The sequence below is a fragment of the Lissotriton helveticus genome, chromosome 1_1, assembly GCF_964261635.1.
Source record: "Lissotriton helveticus chromosome 1_1, aLisHel1.1, whole genome shotgun sequence".
NCBI lineage: Eukaryota > Metazoa > Chordata > Amphibia > Caudata > Salamandridae > Lissotriton > Lissotriton helveticus.
In genome coordinates, this window is record NC_136057.1 from 850,027,596 (window position 1) to 850,047,346 (window position 19,751).

At 43.8% G+C, this 19,751-nt stretch overlaps 1 protein-coding gene across 2 annotated transcripts in view; it reads right to left on the bottom strand.

Annotated features, from left to right (window-relative positions):
• CHPT1 (choline phosphotransferase 1) overlaps positions 1–19,751 on the bottom strand; it is a 448,829-nt gene that overhangs the window by 179,333 nt on the left and 249,745 nt on the right. For both annotated transcript variants that reach the window (XM_078675086.1, XM_078675079.1), the window contains exon 6: positions 18,852–19,010. In XM_078675086.1, the coding sequence (XP_078531212.1) occupies positions 18,852–19,010 (159 nt within the window). The remainder of the gene's footprint in view (positions 1–18,851; positions 19,011–19,751) is intronic.

Genomic DNA, 19,751 nt, shown 5'->3' on the forward strand with positions numbered 1-19,751 from the left:
ACAGTGCCTGGAAGAGACTTACTGATGGTCTCTCCGCCGTAGGTCATTAGTTTGCTAACTTAGGTAAAAGTTTTTTGATTAAAGTACTGATGCCAATTGCAGGAATAGGTTTAGTGATATTCACCATATTCATCTGTTGTAAATGTCGAAAACACCAATAGAAGTACACTGTGAACAAGAGGGGGGTAAAGAGAAATGTGGATGAAATTGAATTAGAGGAACTGAATAATCAGATTTATAAAAGGGTGAAAAATTCTCACCCTAATAAAGAGACTAAAGAAAAACTGAATCGAATGTTTGAAGAGATTGAATTGGGAAAACTGTGAGAAGTTGGCATCTGGTTCCATGAATTTGTGATGATATAAAATATCATCAAAGAGGGGATTGATGGAGCAAGAATTCGCAGTAAAGCGACTTGCTTGGATCAAGAACCTAAAATAACATTAATGAAATGTAATCAACCTGTTCGTGTTACTAATATTGCAAATTTTACATTACACGGGGTGTCCCAGTAACGCTTGCCTATGTGTTTACTTATCCTAAAACACTTGCCACTAAAATGGCTGCTTCTAAGCAGGAATTTCGTCTGCGTATGCGTCGGTCACACTCACGTGACGTGACGTACTCGCAGTTCTGGTGGGAAATCTTTGCGCTTGCGCACTAGCTTCAAAATGGCTGCTTTGTGTTCTCACATGCCGAAGCTTGCCCTGCAGCTTTTTGCACTGCTGTTCATCTTGCACTAACATTAATGCTATAGTTAATATAAAGTAAGGGGAGTCATACAGGGATTCCTGGTATACAGTGTATACATTTATTTCTATGTTCTAAATTGTTTTCCTTTACTTTTCATGTGGCGAGTCTTATGGGCCGGGGAGGTGTATGAAACCCCATCTTAGAAGTCCCTACTGCGCATGTCACCCTGGCAGAGGGAAGAAAACCTTGTACCAGTGGAACCCAGCCAGCTGGCAGCCACAGTCAAGATGCTCATGAGAACCGACCTGTGACCCAGCAGGACGAAGCTGAACTGTACTGCATTTGTAACAATTGTATATTAAATAGTATTATCCATTGTTAGGAGAAGAGCACATGTCATGGGAACCCCAAATTCAATAGTCGGTCCCAAAAGATGCAAATTGGGACTTGTAGAAGTCAATTCCTGGTTGGTGTGTTGACCTGTCCTACCTGAGGACCAATCGAAATTGGGGATTCTTACACTTGCAACATTTGGGGGGTGGTACACTGACCCGAAAACAGTATAACTAGCCTAGGTTTAGCTAGAGAAATTGTCTGACTTGTCCCAATAGCTGACCTGTCACTGACCCAACGCACTCAATAGGTGACTAATACAGAGAGCTGCGGAGCACTCTGTCCGTAATTTCCATAGACCCAAGCGGGTTTTTTTTGAGAACCTTAAGTGCTGGCGGAGCACTTTGCTGGGGAATTCGATAACCCAATCGGGGTTTTAACTGATAGCTGCAGAGAGGGTGTAGCGCAGGCGTTGCTACCGAACTGCGGGTGCTGGTCTTTCCTTGATGGTCCTGTCCTAATCCTAATCTGGTCTTCCTGTCCTGTCCTGGGGTGTCCATTCTGCACCTGCTGGCCTACTGGCGACCGTCGTTCCTTAGGGTCCTTTCTCCTGTCCTAAACTGACCCGTGGCCAGGGTTGGTCTTCACACCGTTCTAGGTAAATATAGTGCTGGGGAACCTATTCTGCATCCTTCATTCTTTTCTTTGCTTTAATAAAGACGTGTTCTTGCATATTGATTTTCCATGCTTTCCTTTTGCACTGATAAATGAAAAAGTCATACATTATAGTTGTTATACCAGCCTGTTCCAATTTTTCCCCATCCTTTAAGTCCGTTCCTGCATTCAATTCATGAACTACAGATGTTCCTTTTTCTTACTTTCCTTTAGCTAAATGAAATGATTTCTCTGGAATATTACGTGCTCCATTTTTACCTTCCCTATAGTTACATGTTACAAATTCTTGTGCTTTGCCCACTTTGAGGGGTATATAAACCATAACATTCTAGCATGTTCCTTATTTTTCCCTGTCCTTTAGTTACTTCACGTCAAGTCTAAATTCCTGAAAATTCTTACTAGCATGTTCCCTGTTCTTACCTTCCCTTTAGACTCATAAATGGTTGGTCTTATTTACTTCCTATATGGATATGTGCTCTTTATAATCTTAGTTATTGACAGTTTACTTGCTGTGAACCTGATGCTTTCTGAATCCGATGAACTTTAGATAAAGGCTTTAAAACTTCCTGAGTCTGTGGTTATTACATGAGTGCAAAGAATATAAATGAGATTGGTATTTTTGGTGTCTGTCTTTCTTTTACAGCTAGCTCCCTGATCCATTGTGGTCATTAGGTACCCGTAGCAGTGGAGTGGTAAGTCGGGTACATTGGAAATATAATAGGAAGGAACAGGGTTACTGGTAGTAGAGTGTAAGGTTACCGGACTAATAAATATGGTGAATTGAATTTATGGGCCCAATACGTATATGATAAAATTATAGTCGGGCGACCTGCGCGCTCTATCACCTTTCACTTTTTCACCCATATTACTGTAGCAGCGGCAGAGACAGGCTTATTTCCTGCTATCACGATCGCGTTAAGATGGCCAATAAAACAGTGAGTTCATAACCGTCTTTCATGTCTCCCTACAGCTGCGCATTAGCTAACTATTTGACCTTGCCCTCCGCTTCGAACTTTTTCAAACGTTTAATGAGTAATGTGCTCGCGCTCGAGGAAGCCAGACTCCAGAGCACTTACAGGTCACAACTGATACACTAAGTTCTATGTACACGTGAAGTTCATTTTGGAGACGCACATTTGTCCACAAAGCTGCTGCCCCTCTAATAACCCACGTATGAGGATTCTTTACATTTTTAGACTTGTACCCCTAAGCATTGTAAGCGCTGTGCTTTTTATAACATCACACGTGTTTGGTTTTGCTCTTCAAACAAATCTCATAAAGACTACCTCATAATGAGATCGTTGAGTACTATGTTTTACACATTGCGCGCTAGTTCATCAGGCACGACTGTAAGGGACTATAAACATTTCTATTTTCCCAATTAGGCATTCCAACTTAACTGACTTCAATCCTGCATAATTAAGAACGGCCACTGAGGCAGGCAAGTCGTTTTTGATTATAAAAGATAAATAGGGAAGCTTCTTTTCATATTAAACATATCACTCAGGTACAACATTTTTCCCTGACAGGCTTCACCATTAAATCCAGTGCCAGAAATTTATGAACACTATGTGCATCCCGCAACCATAGTACAAGGCTCTTTATGTGCTTAGCGTAACAATGGAGAATCAACACACCACCATTAGGTTGATAGGTGTAAGTAACACACACCTTATCTTTCTTTGACTTTCTTCAATAGATTTCACCATAAGATTTCACCACGCCCAAGTCCTGATGAAAACCCCGGAATGCTGATGGGTTTGGAAAGCGTTGACAACAGCGTCTGAGAAAAGCCAACCTTGATAACTTATCTTGATTCATAGGATCCCCAGAGCTGTGAATACAGGCAGGAGAATGTATAGTGGTTTGCAAGTTTTGACTTGCTACTCCATCTTTTTGCTATCTTTGATTTATGGACTGGTGCTTTAATTACCTTCTCGTGTTTATTTATTTGGCTATGAATCACTGACATATCATACTCATTTGTAATGACTGTTTATGTGTTATTTGTTTATGTAATTCACATGTTGAAAAATGTCACTATTTTGTGTTGTCCTCAATGTTTGACATAATTTGAATGTTAACGAATCTATGGAATAATCTAAAATATTGTGAAAAAAATCACACAAGCCTATGAATTGATTCCACTGGCTTGATTTTTTATATAGAGTTTGGCACACCTGAAAGAAAGGTTCTTCTAAGGTGAGAGCGAGTATCTATCTCACTGACACGAGGGAGGTAATCGCCACAAGGAAAACCACCTTCCAAGAAAGAAAATGAAATGAGCAAGTATCAATTGATTAAAAAGTCTAGTGAGTACTATGTTAAAGTTCCACACTAGAACAGAGTGCCTGTGGTGGGATAACCCGCTTGAGTCCTTCCATGAAACCCTTAAAGACTGTGATTCTGAAAAGTGAAGTGTGCTGCCTGCTCTGAAGGTAAGCCGCCACAGTGGTTAAATGAAGTCTAATAGACGTATAGGCATGGTCGACTTCTGTAAGAGAAGAAGGTAACAGACAATGTCCTTTGTAGAGGCTGCAAAAGGGTCAACATACCTAGAGAGACAGTAATAGCTGAACCCTTTCCACTTAGCAGCGTAGCAGGCTCTAGTTGTGGGCTGCCATGCTTCTTTTAGAATGGCCATACACTTTGCAGGGAGGTTAAGGTAGCCAAATTCTATGACATCAGGAGCAAAATTTCAAGATTCAGTTGCTGCGGGCTGGGATGCCTGAGAGTGCCTTGCAGTTGAGAAAGAAGGTCCAGCTGGTTGGGGAATTTCTCGCGAGTGGCGAAGGAGAGTTTGAGCAGAGAGGTGAACCAGAGCTGACGTACCCACAGAGTTATTAGGATGAGAGTGAGGGATGCCTGCCTCAACTTCCAAACCACGAATGGGAGCAGTGGGAAAGGCGGAAAAGCGAAAGTAAGTAACCCTGACCAATTCATCCATAGTAGATTCGCTGTGGGTGTGGGACTCTAGAGGCAAAGCTTAGGCATTTTGCATTTTCAGCAGTGGCAAACAGGTCTATCTGAAGGTACCCCAAGCACATAAGTATGGGAGAAGGAGTTGGGGGTGGAGTTCCAGTCTGTGGACTTGTTAACGAATCTTGCTGAGTAGGTCTGCCAAGTTGTTGCCCATTCCGGCAATCTACTGAATCAACAGATGCAGGCTGTGATTTATCACACGCCGCTAAATGCCCTGGCTAGAGAAGACAACTGAAGTGAGTGCATTCCCCCCCTGTTTTTGAAGTAGAACATAGTCATATTGTGGGTCTGGATCAGAACTATCTTCCGCTGTATAACGGGAAGAAATGCCATGAGGGCCAGTTGAATAGCTAACAGTTCCAGGTGACTGATGTGCAACGATTGGTGTGCAGGAGCCCGGGCCCATTGGATAGTGAGGTCCTATAGGTGCCCCCCTAGGCCAGCGAGAGAGGCATTGGTGGTGATGGTCTCTTGCGGAACTGGGTTGAGGAAAGGCCGACCTTGCAACAGGTTGTTAGCATTCCACCACTGTAGAGAGTGATGCTTATAGCCCCAAATCTACCCTAGAGCCTCTCAATTACCCTCTGCTTAACACTACTGCGTCAGTAGGCACTGTTGTAAAAGATGCACGTGTAACGTGGTGTGAGGAACTATGGCGATGCAGGATGCTATCACGCCAAGTAGGCACATTACTGTCCTGACTGTTACCTTGTGACCTGGCTGGAAAAGGGTCAGGAACATTTGGCATGTGCCCCCTTGCCCCTTTTTGGGGATTAGAAATGATAGGAAGCACACCTCCTTGCCACGATATTGAGGCGTTGCTGTCTCTATGGCCCCCCTGGTGAGCAGCACATGTGTTTCCTCCAAGGGGAGACACTGATGTTCCAGAGACAGTCTGGGTCAAGATCCCACTGGTGGGAGGTGACCTCCGCCCACCGGTGCAGGTAAACCTGCAATGTTCCCCATAAAGGTGTTGTATGACCAGGTGCAAGGGCAAGAGCAACACTGTTTTGGAGGGGAAGCCCCTTTGGGGCAGTGCCCTTTCCTTGGCCTCTACTAATATTTAATTTTCAGCCTCCCCTGCAGTAACCCCATTGAGGAGTCTGCTGCTGTTGTCTGGGAAAAGTGGTGGAAGTCTCTGAGAGTGGTGAAAAAAGCAAAGGGAACCTGGTGTTTGGAGGACGCCCATTGCTTTTTCTGTGTCTGTGACCTTCATGATTGTTTATAGCATCTCATCGACTTGGGGTCCAAAGAGATACTCCCATCAAACGGCACATTTAGGAGGTGTTGTGGAAACTGTGGCTTAAAGCGGGAAGTTTAAAGCCATGCGTGGCGGCATAGGGAGACACTAGTAGTTAATGCGCAGGCAGCTTTGTTTGCAGCATGTAGAGCACAGCTGATGTTGGTGTGTTGGGTGAGGTCTTTCATCTGATTTAAGACAGAAGCGGAATGGAGTCCTTTCCATCACACAGACATTCTTGGATGATAAAGTGCTGGTAGGCGGGAGGGGCAGAGCCCAGATCGGAAAAAGCAGTTGACCATGGGACAGAGTCGAGGAAATACACAATGGGGGAAAACGACTATTAAAGAAGATTGCAGAGCCAACCGATAAAGAACGGATGCGAAGGCCCAACGAGAACACCACAGGGCGTTAAACCGGAGCTCACTGAGAACTCAACAGCAAAGACAAAACACTCTAAGAATAGTGCCAGTGCCCATGCACATTACCAGAAATAGGTGGAGTGTCTATACCTTGTGAATAAAAAAGACTTTGTGGAACAAAAACAAGTTGTACACGTCCTAACCCAAAGCTAGATGGCAGGGATAAGCACAGCATGTGTATCTACAGCTACACATGCCACAAAGATTTGTATATTAAGCAGCACTTTACATGAGTTCCAGATTGCACTACATAAGGTCAGTTTCATTTTATTTCAAGTACGGAGTTTAAGTGATTAGCCCATAGCCGACGGCAGGACTCTAACCTGGTTCCCCAGAACCACAGTTGGCGGCGCCAGCTGTTAGGCCACATTCATATTTCTCAATTTATGAGTGAAAGTCACACAAAAGTGGGATGATTGTGTATGATCAAGTATAGTGAGGACATTCTCAATTGAAATGGCTTTGTGAAGTAAAAAAACCAGCAGCAAAAAATACTGGAAGGTTCATCTGAAACTTGCTTGGGAATACTTACAAGGGTTTGTTTTAAAACTGCACTTATGTACTTCAGCACCTTTGCACCAGTAGTGCTAGAACAATTTTCAGTGTGTTACATCACTGAAGTCATAAGGATTGTTCAAAATCCTGGCATCACACAAAGCGTACCAAATGTATTCAGCAGCAGTATGGGTGTAATATGTAGCTGGTGGAGCATTTTGGAGCATACTGTCACAAATATATTATTAAAGCATTGTGCGGTTCCATTACACAGACGTACAGTTTTACTGATAAAATGATATAGCACATAAATAATAATTTGTGGAAATCGAGATACATCAAATATTTATCATTTGCACACCACCAAGTAAAGTGTCTTTATTTATTTGGTTCTATTAAAGGAAAATGTTACTTACCATATAAGCATCTGTTTGTAGCGTACAGTGCTGTGGATTCACATGCTCTACATACTTCTGCCATCCAGTGCTGCGCTCGAGCAGTTGCAGATATATTTTGGGAAGAAGTCTTTTGAGTCATGAAGTATAGTGATTCCTCCCTTGGCTGGCAATGTAGCATGTGTAGCTATAGATACACAAGCTTTGCATAGACTGTAAAGCAGTAATCCCCTAAGATGTGGTTAACTGGAGGATGTTGGAGAGGATTGAACGAGTTCTTAAGATGTCTTGGCACACGCCAATCTGTTGGTGTGCAAAAATACAGACAAAGTAGTGCTTGGTCAATGTGTGTGAAAGAGAGAAAGTAGCTGCTTTACAGATGTCAGCTATGGGAATGTTGAGGAAAGTCAAAGATGCCCTATTTTTGTGAGTTGAATACAGACTGGGCGGGGCAGGCAGAGTCATTCTTCAGCCTTAATGTAGGAGTTTTGGATACATTCAACAATTCATCCAGCTATGCCTGCCTTTGAAAGAGCATGTGTTTTGTGTGGCATGGTAAAAGGTGTGGAAAAGTGCAGAGTCTTATCAAAGGGCCTGGTCCTTTCAATGTAATAACTGAGAGCATGCTTGACATCAAAATGTGAAGGTCTCTCTCTGCCACTGAATCTGGCTGTGGAAAAAAACCGAGAGCTTGATTGTTTGATTGAGGTGAAAGGGGGATACCACTTTTAGAAGAAATTAGGGATTACTCCTAAGGCGTTATGAAAGATAGGCTCTTCAAGAGTGAGAGCTTCCAGTTCACTAACACGTCTCAGAGATGTGATAGCCACCACAGGCGACCTTCCAGGAAAGGAAACTGGTAAGGACAAAATTAAGGTTCCAGCATTAAACAGGGGGCAACCTAGGCGGAATGACACCTTTAAATGTTTCCATGGAAGCCTTAATGAGAGAGGATAATAAATAAAGAAAAGTGTTTCCTGTTCTGCGGGTAGGCCACAGAGAATGATCCATCTGGAGATGGTCCGTTTCTTCACAGCCTTTCCCTTCTTCGCTCTGCCATACCCTACAAGGAGTTGGTCATCCACCCAGAACTGTTTTGTGTGGAAAAGGTAGAAAGACAATGCTCTTTTTGGGTCCAGTAGGTGAAGTCACTCCTCTTCTCTAGAGGGATGTGGAGGAGCGTAAAAAGTAAGCAGGGCGATTGACTGGCGTACATGTTTAAGTATGGAGGCTTGGATGGACAGGCATACATGTTTAAGTATGGAAGCTTGGATGACAGTGCTTGAAGCTCACTAACCATCCAGGATGTTATTGCCACCAGGAAGTCTGTCTTGCTGGTAAGGAGCCTGAGCTCCCTTTGTGCAAGGGCTCAAAAAGAGTGCACATTGGGAACCTCAGGACTAGATTAAGGTCCCACTGAGGCATGACAAAGGGTGAAAGAGGAAACACCTGTTGCAAACCTTTCAAGAACCTATGTATTGTAAGAGGGATTTCTGGTCAGGCAACTGCAGAAAGGCTGATATAGCAGAAAGGTAGCCCTTTAAGGTGCCTAGAGCAGAGCCCTGCTGAGCAAGGGAAATAATAAACAGAAGAACCTGAGAAAGGGAAGCAGAAAGGGGCAACCTGTGGTTCTGCACACCAAGACACAAATTTCCCCAATGGCACGCGTGTACTGTACTGTTTTGGTGGAGGGACACCCCGCTGCCAATACAACATTGTAGACTTCGATCGGAAAGGTTGAAAGCTGTCAACTGTCACCCCTCATACTTCATGCAATAAGGCAGAACGTTGACGGATTTGGGTGGAGAACCGTCCCCTGCTGCTGCGACTGAAGTTCCCCACTAAGGGGCAGCCTGAACCGGGGACTGATGGCCATGCTCAACAGCTCGGAATACCAAACTTTCAGAGCCCAGTCCAGAGCTACAAGGATGACTTGGGCCCGGGCATTCCAGACCTTCTTGAGAACTCTGGCCAGGAGTGGTATGGGCAGAAAAGGATACAAGAGGCCTCAGCTCCACTTGAGACAAAAAGCATCTCAGAGTAAGAGCCATCTTGCAAACTCCAGTGCTCCAGTGCTGACATTGTGCATTCTCTGCAGTGGCAAACAGATCTAACCAAGGCTCTTTCCACTGCAGAAAGAGACCTTGCACTACCTCTGATTGCATTCGTGATCTGCTGGGCATTGTATGCTGAGTTTGTCCGCCCTGGCGTTGAGAGCCTGCCAGGTGTTAAATCGCTAGGGAAAACCCTGCTGTTCGTCCATGTCCAGAGTTGCAGGGCCTCTTGATGAAGGGTCGACGAACCCACCCCGCCATGTTTGTTGCAGTAACACATGGTGGTGTTGTCCATGAACACCTGCACTAGCCTTCCCTTGATGGAGGGTAGAAAGGCTTTCAACACCAGCCAGATCGCCCAGAGCACCATTTGTTTGCTGCGTAATCCGGATTCTGTCTGAGACAACCTCTGATTTCCACCTTTCCCAGATAGGCACCACATACCAGGAGTGTGGAGGGGTAGTCATGAAGAGGAGGGAGTAATCTCTTCGGACAATTTGAAGAACCCATCAGTCCGATGTTGTAGACCCTGGGTGGGGCACATTATGGCACATCCTGCCTCCCACCAGGTGTCCATAATGGTAAGAGGGCAGACTATAAAAGTTTGGAGGCTGCAGATGCTGAGAGCACAGGAGAGGTTGGACTGGCCCAACCTCTGGCTGCCCAACCCATGAAGTCTGTGGGTACAGTGCCTCAGCCATGCAGAGTTTGAGAAGCTTGCGTGCAATGGTGGTTGGGCGGGAAAATACGCAGCTGGAAGCCCCTTCCGTAGCCATGAAAGGCTGATTGGAGATGGCAAATCCTTAAAGGGCTCCAGCACTGAATCAGTCTGGTCTCCGAAGAGATGGGAGCCATGAAAAGACATGTCCTTAAGTGAGGCTTGGACATCCCCTGAAACGTCAGTTCTCAGCCACGCTTAGCCACACCATCGATGAAACCACTCTGCCTAGCGAGTCGTTGGTATCCAGTCCACATTGGATTACCAACTTAGCTGCATCTCTCCCTTAGTCAAAAGCCTGGGAGTGTATGGCCCGGACCTCCTCCAAGAACATTGGCAGCACCTGCACAACCGAATCCCATTTAGAATGGGACTACCAGACCAAACGGCACACAGTGTTTCTGGACCACAGTGCCAGGCTGGTGGAAGACAACATCTTCTTCCCTAAGGAATCCAGCCACTTTCAATCACTATCTAGTGGGACTGTAGGGATTATGCCAGGATTTATAAGGGATGATTCAGAAAAGGGGGTGGTGATGAACAGAGTGCCTGAATTAAGCAGACCACTCTTACCCAGTCCAAAGATCAGGGCTTGATCCATCACCGTTTTTTAGCTCACTGCACCATCCCAGCTCAGAACTTGGCTAATGCAAATTAGTCTGTTCCTCTCCCAGTGCATGATGGGAACAGGGCAAACCAAACTACCAAGCCAATTCTTGTACTGGGAAGGAAACAAGCTTCCGGGGACCGGTTTCTGCCATTTCAGGCGTCGTCGGCCCGGCTTGCTTGAATCCTGATGGTGCAATGAGCAAGGGACTCACATCTGAGTATACCCTTCCACGCTTATGGTGGACAAAATGATTCAGAAAAGGGGGTGGTGATAAACAGAGTGCCTGAATTAAGCAGACCACTCTTACCCAGTCCAAAGATCAGGGCTTGATCCATCACCGTTTTTTAGCTCACTGCCCTGATCTTTGGACTGGGTAAGAGTGGTCTGCTTAATTCAGACACTCTGTTCATCACCACCCCCTTTTCTGAATCGTTTTTGGCCACTATAGGTGTGGCAGGGTATACTCAGACATGAGTCCCTTGCTCACTGCTCCATCAGGATTCAAGCAAGCCGGGCCGACGAGGCTGAAATGCCAGAAACCGGTCCCCGGTAGCTTGTCTCCTTTCTGGTGAAGAATTGGCTTGGTAGTTTGGTCTGCCCTGTTCCCATGATGCACTGGGCCAGGGACAGACTAATTTGCATATAGCCAGGTTCTGAGCTGGGATGGGGCAGTGAGCTAAATAATGGTGATGGATCAAGCCCTGATCTTTGGACTGGGTAAGAGTGGTCTGCTTAATTCAGACACTCTGTTCATCACCACCCCCTTTTCTGAATCGTAGGATTTATAAGGGAGGCAGAGGTTTGGACCATCACGCTCTTTGGGGTAGGGGATTGTGTGAAACATTTGGGATCCCCTGAAACAGGGCGGTGGAGGTGGGCAATCGTCCTATTCACAGGAGCTCCTGTGTAGGGCTTGGACCAACTTCCAAGCAGGGCGTCTGTAAGGGCTTCAAAAAATGGTAGAAGCAATTCTGAGGGGGAAACTCCTGGCTGACGCACTGAATCAACTCCATCAGGACGTTTGTTTTGACTGCCCCTGAAAGTAGGCGAAGGCCCAGGATCTCAGCCTCCCTGCTCACTGCAATTGCAAAGGACACTTCATCCTCTGTAGCCACAGTATGGGGGGAAAAGCATGCCAGTATCCGGAAAAGTGTCTAGTCCACTTCCCTCCCACCAAGACCTCACACCAGTCCATTTGGGGATCTTGAAGGCTGGTATTCCCCAGGGTCCATCTACCCCTCCCAATTTTCCCCGAGTCTTAGCCCTTAGGAATAGGGTCAGGCTCCGGACTGGTAGACATCTCTTGGCTCTGTGTTGGAGTCAGGGATCAGTATGTGGATGCTGCTGCCGGGAGTGTTGACATCAGGATCAGCGGGATGGTCGAGGTGGTACAATCGGTGCTGGTTCGGATCCATCCGTTAAACCAAGGGGCCTAACTGTGCCTGGGGCAGGAGCCACCGGCGTGGAATGAGTAGGGGCTCCTTCCTCACCCATGTGGCCTGAAGGCACGACGAGCCACTCAAATATGAGGCGCTTCACCTCATAAAACTCTTGAGAGTTGAGCAGGGAAATGTACGGCTCCTGGAAACTTAGGGAGGTGTACAGCCGTCTCAAGCGGTTGCTGAACCGCGGAGCCAGGTCGCGAATGGCAATGCTCCTTTATCTCGTCGGCCAAACATGCATCCCTTCAACTTCTTACTCTTCTTCTTACGGTGAGACTTACCGGAGTGATCCGACGACTTTGAGTGCGCTGAAGCCTTTGTGCTCCGTGACTGATCCCGGGATCGTTCTCTCAACCAGCAGCATTGCACATGAGGCGACAAGGAGCTTGAGGGGCTGGTCCCTCAAGACCTTTGGGTGCATGGCGCGGCAACTGGTGCAGGTCTTTGCATCGTGGTGAGGTTCCGGGCACCAGAGATAAACAAGATGTGGGTCCATCAACAACATTTATCAATGACAAAGCGCTACCTGGTGGTCAACTCTGCTACACCAGGAAAAGAACTCAAACATTTTTGAAAAAGTACAGTCAACATGTGACTGACAGGGTAGGTATCTCCAGATGTGCACTGACTGGTGCAAAAAGAATTGACACCAGCATGCTGGGGTGGTGCCTATGATGCCAAGTGGAGCTGAACACTGCCACCTACTGGCGCTCAGGATACTGCTCACAAAAAATAAGGTACGGATCCAGTCTGACGCCTGGAGATAATTCTAAGGTAAGTAATATGCGGCTAGAAGTCTATCAGATATGCATGTCACTCAAGTACAGATCAGTGGGTTGCTGGATGGTTGCAGTCCAGCTGGCTTTTTGTCTCGTGTTGGCACATTGACAAAAATCCTTAGTGCCAAGAGATCTAGAAAGCCTATTCTCAAGCAATGCTTTGGAAGATCAAAAAACATATAATTAGGATCTCCATCCAATGGTAGACACAAACTAGCATGGCTGAAAATGTAAACTACAAAACAAAGTTCCGGAAGCTAGAAAGTAGATGGAGGATGAACAATAATTTCAAGGACTGCATTACAAAAACATATAAGCAGTATTATCCAAGGAGGAGAGTGCCTAGGTAGTTTATGTGTGGCAGTAAAAAAATGTAAGAGGTGCAGGTGCATGGAGCAATTTGCAGACTGATTTCATATTTAAAATGAATAGATTTATGTTACTGTTTGGGCATTTATTTTTCCAAATTTACTTATTCCCACTTCTTTTTGTGAATAGTTGCATCTCCCTGCTAGAGTGTGCATTGGTCTGAAATTATTTTTATTGTGAGTTAAACTATAAGAAAACAATAAAATACATTTTAACTATGTTTGTGCATAAAAACATATTTATGGGATACAAAAGACTTGTAAAACTCTAGGTATATAATACCAACACATGGAAAGGAAAGTTTTTGGCGACTCATTTATTTAAGGAATTTCTAATAGCTGTGATAAGAACCATTACCGTGTACATATTCAGATTTCTGCAAAGGAAAGCGATTTATTCTAAATCTGTCTTCTCCAGTAATATACCTTCCAGCAAAGGCACATCCTAGCTGGTGAACATTCTAGTTCTCTTATCAAAACTGTGTGACCTTCACCGGTGCCTTATTTACAATTATTCTCATAACAAATTGCCCTCTTAGGGCCAGATGAACGACCATAATAAATTGCGACTCGCAATTTGCCATCAATTGCGAGTTGTAAATTGCGAGTCGCAATTTACTATGTACTACAGTATCAGAGACACTGATTGCGATTCACAATGGGGTCGCAAAGCGCGAGACTCATTAATATTAATGAGGCCCTCGCATTTTGCGACCCCATTAGGAAAGGTTGGTGCGCCCATGGATGGTGGCCTGCTGGGCTCTGCAGACCACCATGTCTGGGACTGCTTTTAAATAAAGCAGTTTTTTTTTAATTGCAGCCCGTTTTCCTTGAAGGAAAACGGGATGCATTAAAAAAAAATGAAACATTTTCATTTAATTTTTTAAGGGCATGCAGTGGTGGTCCCTGGTATCTTAAAAAATATTTTCACATGCATTTGGTAATTTGCGAGTGTTTTGTGACCACAACTGCAAAACATTCGTACATGGCTCATGACTCGCTATTAGTAAGGGAATGCTCCTTCCGAATAGCAAGTCGCAAAACCGATTTTATATCTTGTATTTAATCTGGGTGTATTATTGGAGGTGGTTATTTAACATCTCTCACTGTGGCCTTTTTCGCTTTTGTCTACTCCTACTTGGAAGTTAGATTGATCTTTTCTCTTTTTACTCTCTATCCATGTTTGGCTCTCCCTTCTCTTTCAGTATTTTCCCAAATGAAAATTTATAAAGATCACGTTAAGTTTATTAATTGAATGTTCCCCTTTTATGTTATGAATTGTTTGCTATTAGCCGTTTTCTTAAAGTCAATATTTTATATATTGTACATGTGGGTATCTATGTATGTATATTGTATATCTGTCCATGTGTTGTTTTTTTGTATTTAATGTGGTTTTATTTGTATATCAATTCAGCCCTGACGAAGTTCCCCCGGAACGAAACGCGTTGGCTGTTGTCCAACATTTTTTAAACTGAAGACCTATTAAAGAATATATTTTGAATATATTTGAAATATTCGGACTTTTTTCTGGTGCACCATCCTTTCGTTCTTGAATCTCTCAACTTTCTAGTTTGGAAGATATCAGGGGTTCAAGAGCATACTCAGATCTTTCAGGAACGGCTGCAGAGTTATTGTTTGAATCCTGGGCACCAGGAACAAGAATAAGGTATAGAGGATTGTGGAGAGTATGGCTTTGTTGGTGCGTGGAAAGGAGTTTCGATCCCTTGGAAGCAGATGACGTACAAGAACTAATTTTTTGGCTAGCCTCTTTGAAAAGGGTATGTCTTATAGGACTGTTAATTGCTATAGATCAGCAATTTCAGCAGGTCATTCCTTAAGTCTTTGTACGACTATTGGTAGGAGTCCTTTGGTTTGTAGGGTCATGAAAGGTATTCGGGTAAGAAGGTCACCTGAATCGAAATACAAGTCGCTGTGGGATATGGATTTGGTTCTTAAGTTATTCATGGCCTGGCCTAGTAATACGTTTTTGGATTTTAGGCAGTTATCTTGAAAGCTAGCCACTTTGTTGTGTCTCATTTCATTTAGAAGGGTTTCTGATGTACCGGCATTAGAAATTTCACATAGATTTTACCAACCAAATGGTGTAGCGGTCGAAATTTGTAATAGGACAAAGACTATGTCAACTTCTGTGTTTTATCCATTGTTTGATGACTGTACAAGTTTGTGTGTAGTTAGATGTTTAAAAGAATATATAAGTAGAATGTTAGAGAAAAGGGCAGATGGGATAGATCAAGTGTTGATTTCTTATGTAAATCTGTTTAAGGCACTTTCGAATGCGACTATGTGCAATGAGAGAGGCTGGTGTGGATGTGAGAAAGTTTACTGCACATTCAGTACGTGGAGCAATGGCAAGTAAGGTAAGCATGTTAGGAGGTAGATTAGAAGATATTATGAAGGCAGCTGACTGGTCTTCTGCCTCTACCTTTAGAAGCTTCTATTTCAAGTCAGTAGAGCATGTTTCTAAATGTGTTTTAGAAAGCTTTAAACATGCATATTGCTAGCCTCCTGTTTTGACATAAAATTGCGATTCTGATAGGTGTACTGTTCTTAGAATCTGGATTTTATTGAAGACAAGGAGGCTAGCATTATCCCTCCCACCCTTCCCGGGGTGTAAAAGACTTATGTTTTAAAATAGAAATGTCATATGGTTTTTTTGATGGAAAGTTTTCTATGGTAAGAAGAATGTTATATTTATGATATACTTTTTTCCTTTTGTAGAGAATTAATTTTGGATAATTCTCGTATAGAAAATAAGAAGAGTGTTTGAAGAAGAGTTGGAAGAGGCAAACGAAAAGAGGAGGAAGATGGTGGCCTCATGTTACTTATGTTTGTCAAAGTTTTTTTGAATTGTGTTATTTTTAAAAGATTCCATGAGCTTTTAAAGGTGCTGCTCAGAGGTGGGAAATAAAAGTATTATGCATAATGCTAGCCTGCTTGTCTTTAATAAAATCCCGATTCTAAGAACTGTAAACCTATTAGAATCGCAATTGTCAGAGAAGATGGAGCATTTCTACCTGCCTGTTTCAGTGCTTGCTCCTTCCACTCTCGTGGCCATGGTTCTCTTTCAGGTCCATGGTTCAGTACACATGGGATGCCGAAACCAGAAAACATGACTGCTGTGAATAAGCAGACCAGTGTCTGACTTACTGCTCCACATATAAGGTGGTTGGCAGGGGCTGGGGATAAGTGTGTAATGGAGACTGCAGAAGCGATTACTGAAATGGCGCTGAACGTGGCGACACAAGCGTGACGGATGCGCCCTTTTGCTATGCTATAGTGGACAAACCCATCTAAGTGCAGCCACTCAGCAGAGTTGTAATTCTAGGATAAAACCATAGAATAAACAGTGGGGCAAACCAGACCTAAATCTGAATGGCCCCCGGTAAGAAGAACTAAAAATGTCCTAATAATTAGCCCTACCTGTTTTTTTTAATGAAGACAGATGAGGTATTCTGATGCGACCACCTTTAAGAACACAGGAAACTGAGTTTTTATTGGAGGGTATCTATCCCTCTTCTGCCGACTCAATGGTAAAAGAAAAAAGTTTATTTTTAGTAAACTAACTTTGAAGGTAACAACATGCCTGCCTTAGAAAGCGAATCAAAATCACGACGTAATGTTTCGGATGAGTAAGTGAGATAAAGTGGTAATTGTTCTCTGAGCAGGAGACCAACACCATATCGGGGCATATTTGTCCTAAATCAGGGAACGTGCGTTTGCGCTGGTTGCCTGTGTAATGAGACGACAGTTAGTTGCTGGTCATGATTGAGGGCTTTTTAGGTCTGGCTGAAAGGCAGCTCTAGCTGTCTCACCAGGTTTGTGTAATAAAAATGATCATTAAAAAAATCATATACATACATACATAGATACCCATCTTTATCTACTGGTCTGTACAACTGTCATTCACAGTTTGCCTCCACCCACCACAGCAACCAGCATGGGGCAATGGTTCACCTCCGTTCGCTATTTCCCCTCCTGAACACATTTTGCTTGCTCATACATGTTCACATCTGCCTAAAAAGCAGTATACTTCTATACCAGGGCTGATGGGCCAATACTTTGTCAATGATATTTTTTTTATTTTCGATTTGTTATGCTTTTTTACGTCAGTCTTGTGTGTTTACACTGTCTTCAGGGTACAGCAATTCAAAGCGAATAGTGTCTTTTCTTTGGACCAATACGAATTATATTTTCCTCTAATGTGGTTTTAAATCAAAAATGATTTCTCTTCTTTTTATATGGACGCCTGCTTATGGGGCGGCTCCTCCATTAATGAGAAGGAGCGTCGCCCAACTGCTTTAAAGCAATGAAAAAAAAAAATGATAATAACGGTTGTCTGTTATTATCATGTAATTTTTACTATTTTAGCTGCACTGCAGTTCGTCCCCCGCTGATAGGGCAGGCCGGCCTCCTTTGGCTTTGAGGCAGGAGGAGCAGTCGAGGCTGCAACAAAGTGCGCATGAAGGTTTCTTCGGCCGTCATGCGCAATGTACAAGTTCTCCAAAGGCTGTATCATACAGCCTTGGTAGAGAACATGCCCAGCCTCCAAGCCCCAGCCTGAGCGCCGAACCACAGCGCTCAGACCAATCACAATGCTGCTTAAGGCAGCATTGTGATTGGTTGAGGGATTCTAGGATGCTTGGTGCTTCCTGTTGGAGAAGACGCGGCAGCTGCAACAGCGACTTCCAGGTAAGTTTTCTTTACTTTGTGATTATTTATTATTATTGATATCCTCTGCTCTCCGGCCCCCCTCCCTGCAATCCCACATCTATTCAGTAGCAGTCGCTACTGACCTGCTTGCTAAGACCACCCACACACTCTTCTATTAAAATTTAATGATATTTTATTTTTGTAATTAAAAATACATTTTTATTGACACATTTTCATTTTTATTTCTTCTTTTTGCAGCATATGTTTGCAATAAAAAAAACATGCCTAGTTCCAGCTTGCCAAGGCCAGACCTATGGACTTTGCCAATGCATGTTATTGTTAACTGAGAAATCAGACTTTTAGACTCACTTTGGGGGTTGAGGGATAGGAGCAAGATACATTTTAGACTTCTGAAACATTCGAGAGGAATCATAGCACAATCAAGTAATATCAATTAATATCTCCATGCATTTAAAGTGTAAACTAATGTTCAAGGAGATAAATGAAGACACTACTGAAGGGGGATGAAAAGAAATGAGCCCTTCTCATATTTTCCTTAATGCACTCACTGGACAAAGGAAGGCCGTCTTTGATAGGACGTGACAGGCATAAGGTTCATAGTTCATAATGCGCACAGCATCAAGGGCAGATAATACATGCACCATCTTTACAGCGTTTTACAATGAGGTGAATAAAGAAAAGCTTGAGCAGATCATGCTCACTAAAATATTCACACACTGCAGTGAGCTTACATTGCACAAAGATTTTAAGAACATTTTAAATATTTCTGAGTACCCTATTCCAAAAAAAAGAAAAAACAACAATGTACTTTGTTAAGCAAATGGAAGCCATTTTACATTACCATTACGTCACTTTACAGAGCATTGCCATTGTCAGCAAGGGGCAAAAAACGCGAGCAGACATATACATCAAGGCTGTTAAACAATTATCGAAATGCAACCGCTTCTCCTTACCACGAGTTTATTTGCGATTTTAGCAAACACGAATCCGAAAGTCAAGGTATAAAGACATGGATGTCTCTCAAAGAGTTCAGTTGTTGATTTTTTGTAGATCATTACTGCCAAAGCAATAACTAATCCAATATGTAAACCGGGTGAAAGTACACTGGTGCCCTAGAAGGTAAACACAAAGAATTTAGCGTTGCAAGTTTACACATAACTTGATATTTCTATCCCACACATCAATAAGAATTCAACATAAAATCAGATCCCTCATCCACCAGGAGCTGCTTTTCCTTTGACTGCTAGGCCGAGGATGGTTAGCCCACATGGTGGCGTTAGCATGGGACATGGTGGGGAGATGTCCGATAACCCCTCTCCCACCCCCTCCCATTTAAGGGGGTGTATGTAAAGAAAGACAAAATTTCGTTTCTGCTCCAACCCCAGCCGTAATAATGCCTGGCTTATTGCCACATGGACCGTGCGCTTCTGGAAGGTGAAAGACTTTTCCAGAACCCCCCTCTCACTCGATGACCAGATGGGGTTACTTGCCTCTGAAGGTTAGGGAGTGAGTTTCCCACCGCCACGTTGTATGGGTCTGTCTGTGCCCCCCCCACCCTTTCTTTCCCAACTCAACCTGCTGACAAAGAAGCATGTGCCCCTTCTGCTCACATGGAAGGGCTAAGGGAATAGACCAGGGCTGGATAGACCAACTTTCAAAGACCCAGCTAGAACTTAGAAAGAGACTGATAGAACTGTTGAGCGTAACAGGAAAGCTGGAGAAGGGAGTGGTCGAAAAGGGACTGCAATCAGCAGGGAAAGCTGAAAGAAGAATGACGAACAGCATGAAGGGTTAAGCATTTTGAAGATTTAACCTTTGGTAGCTGAAATTGGTGAAGGGACATCAGAAATTGA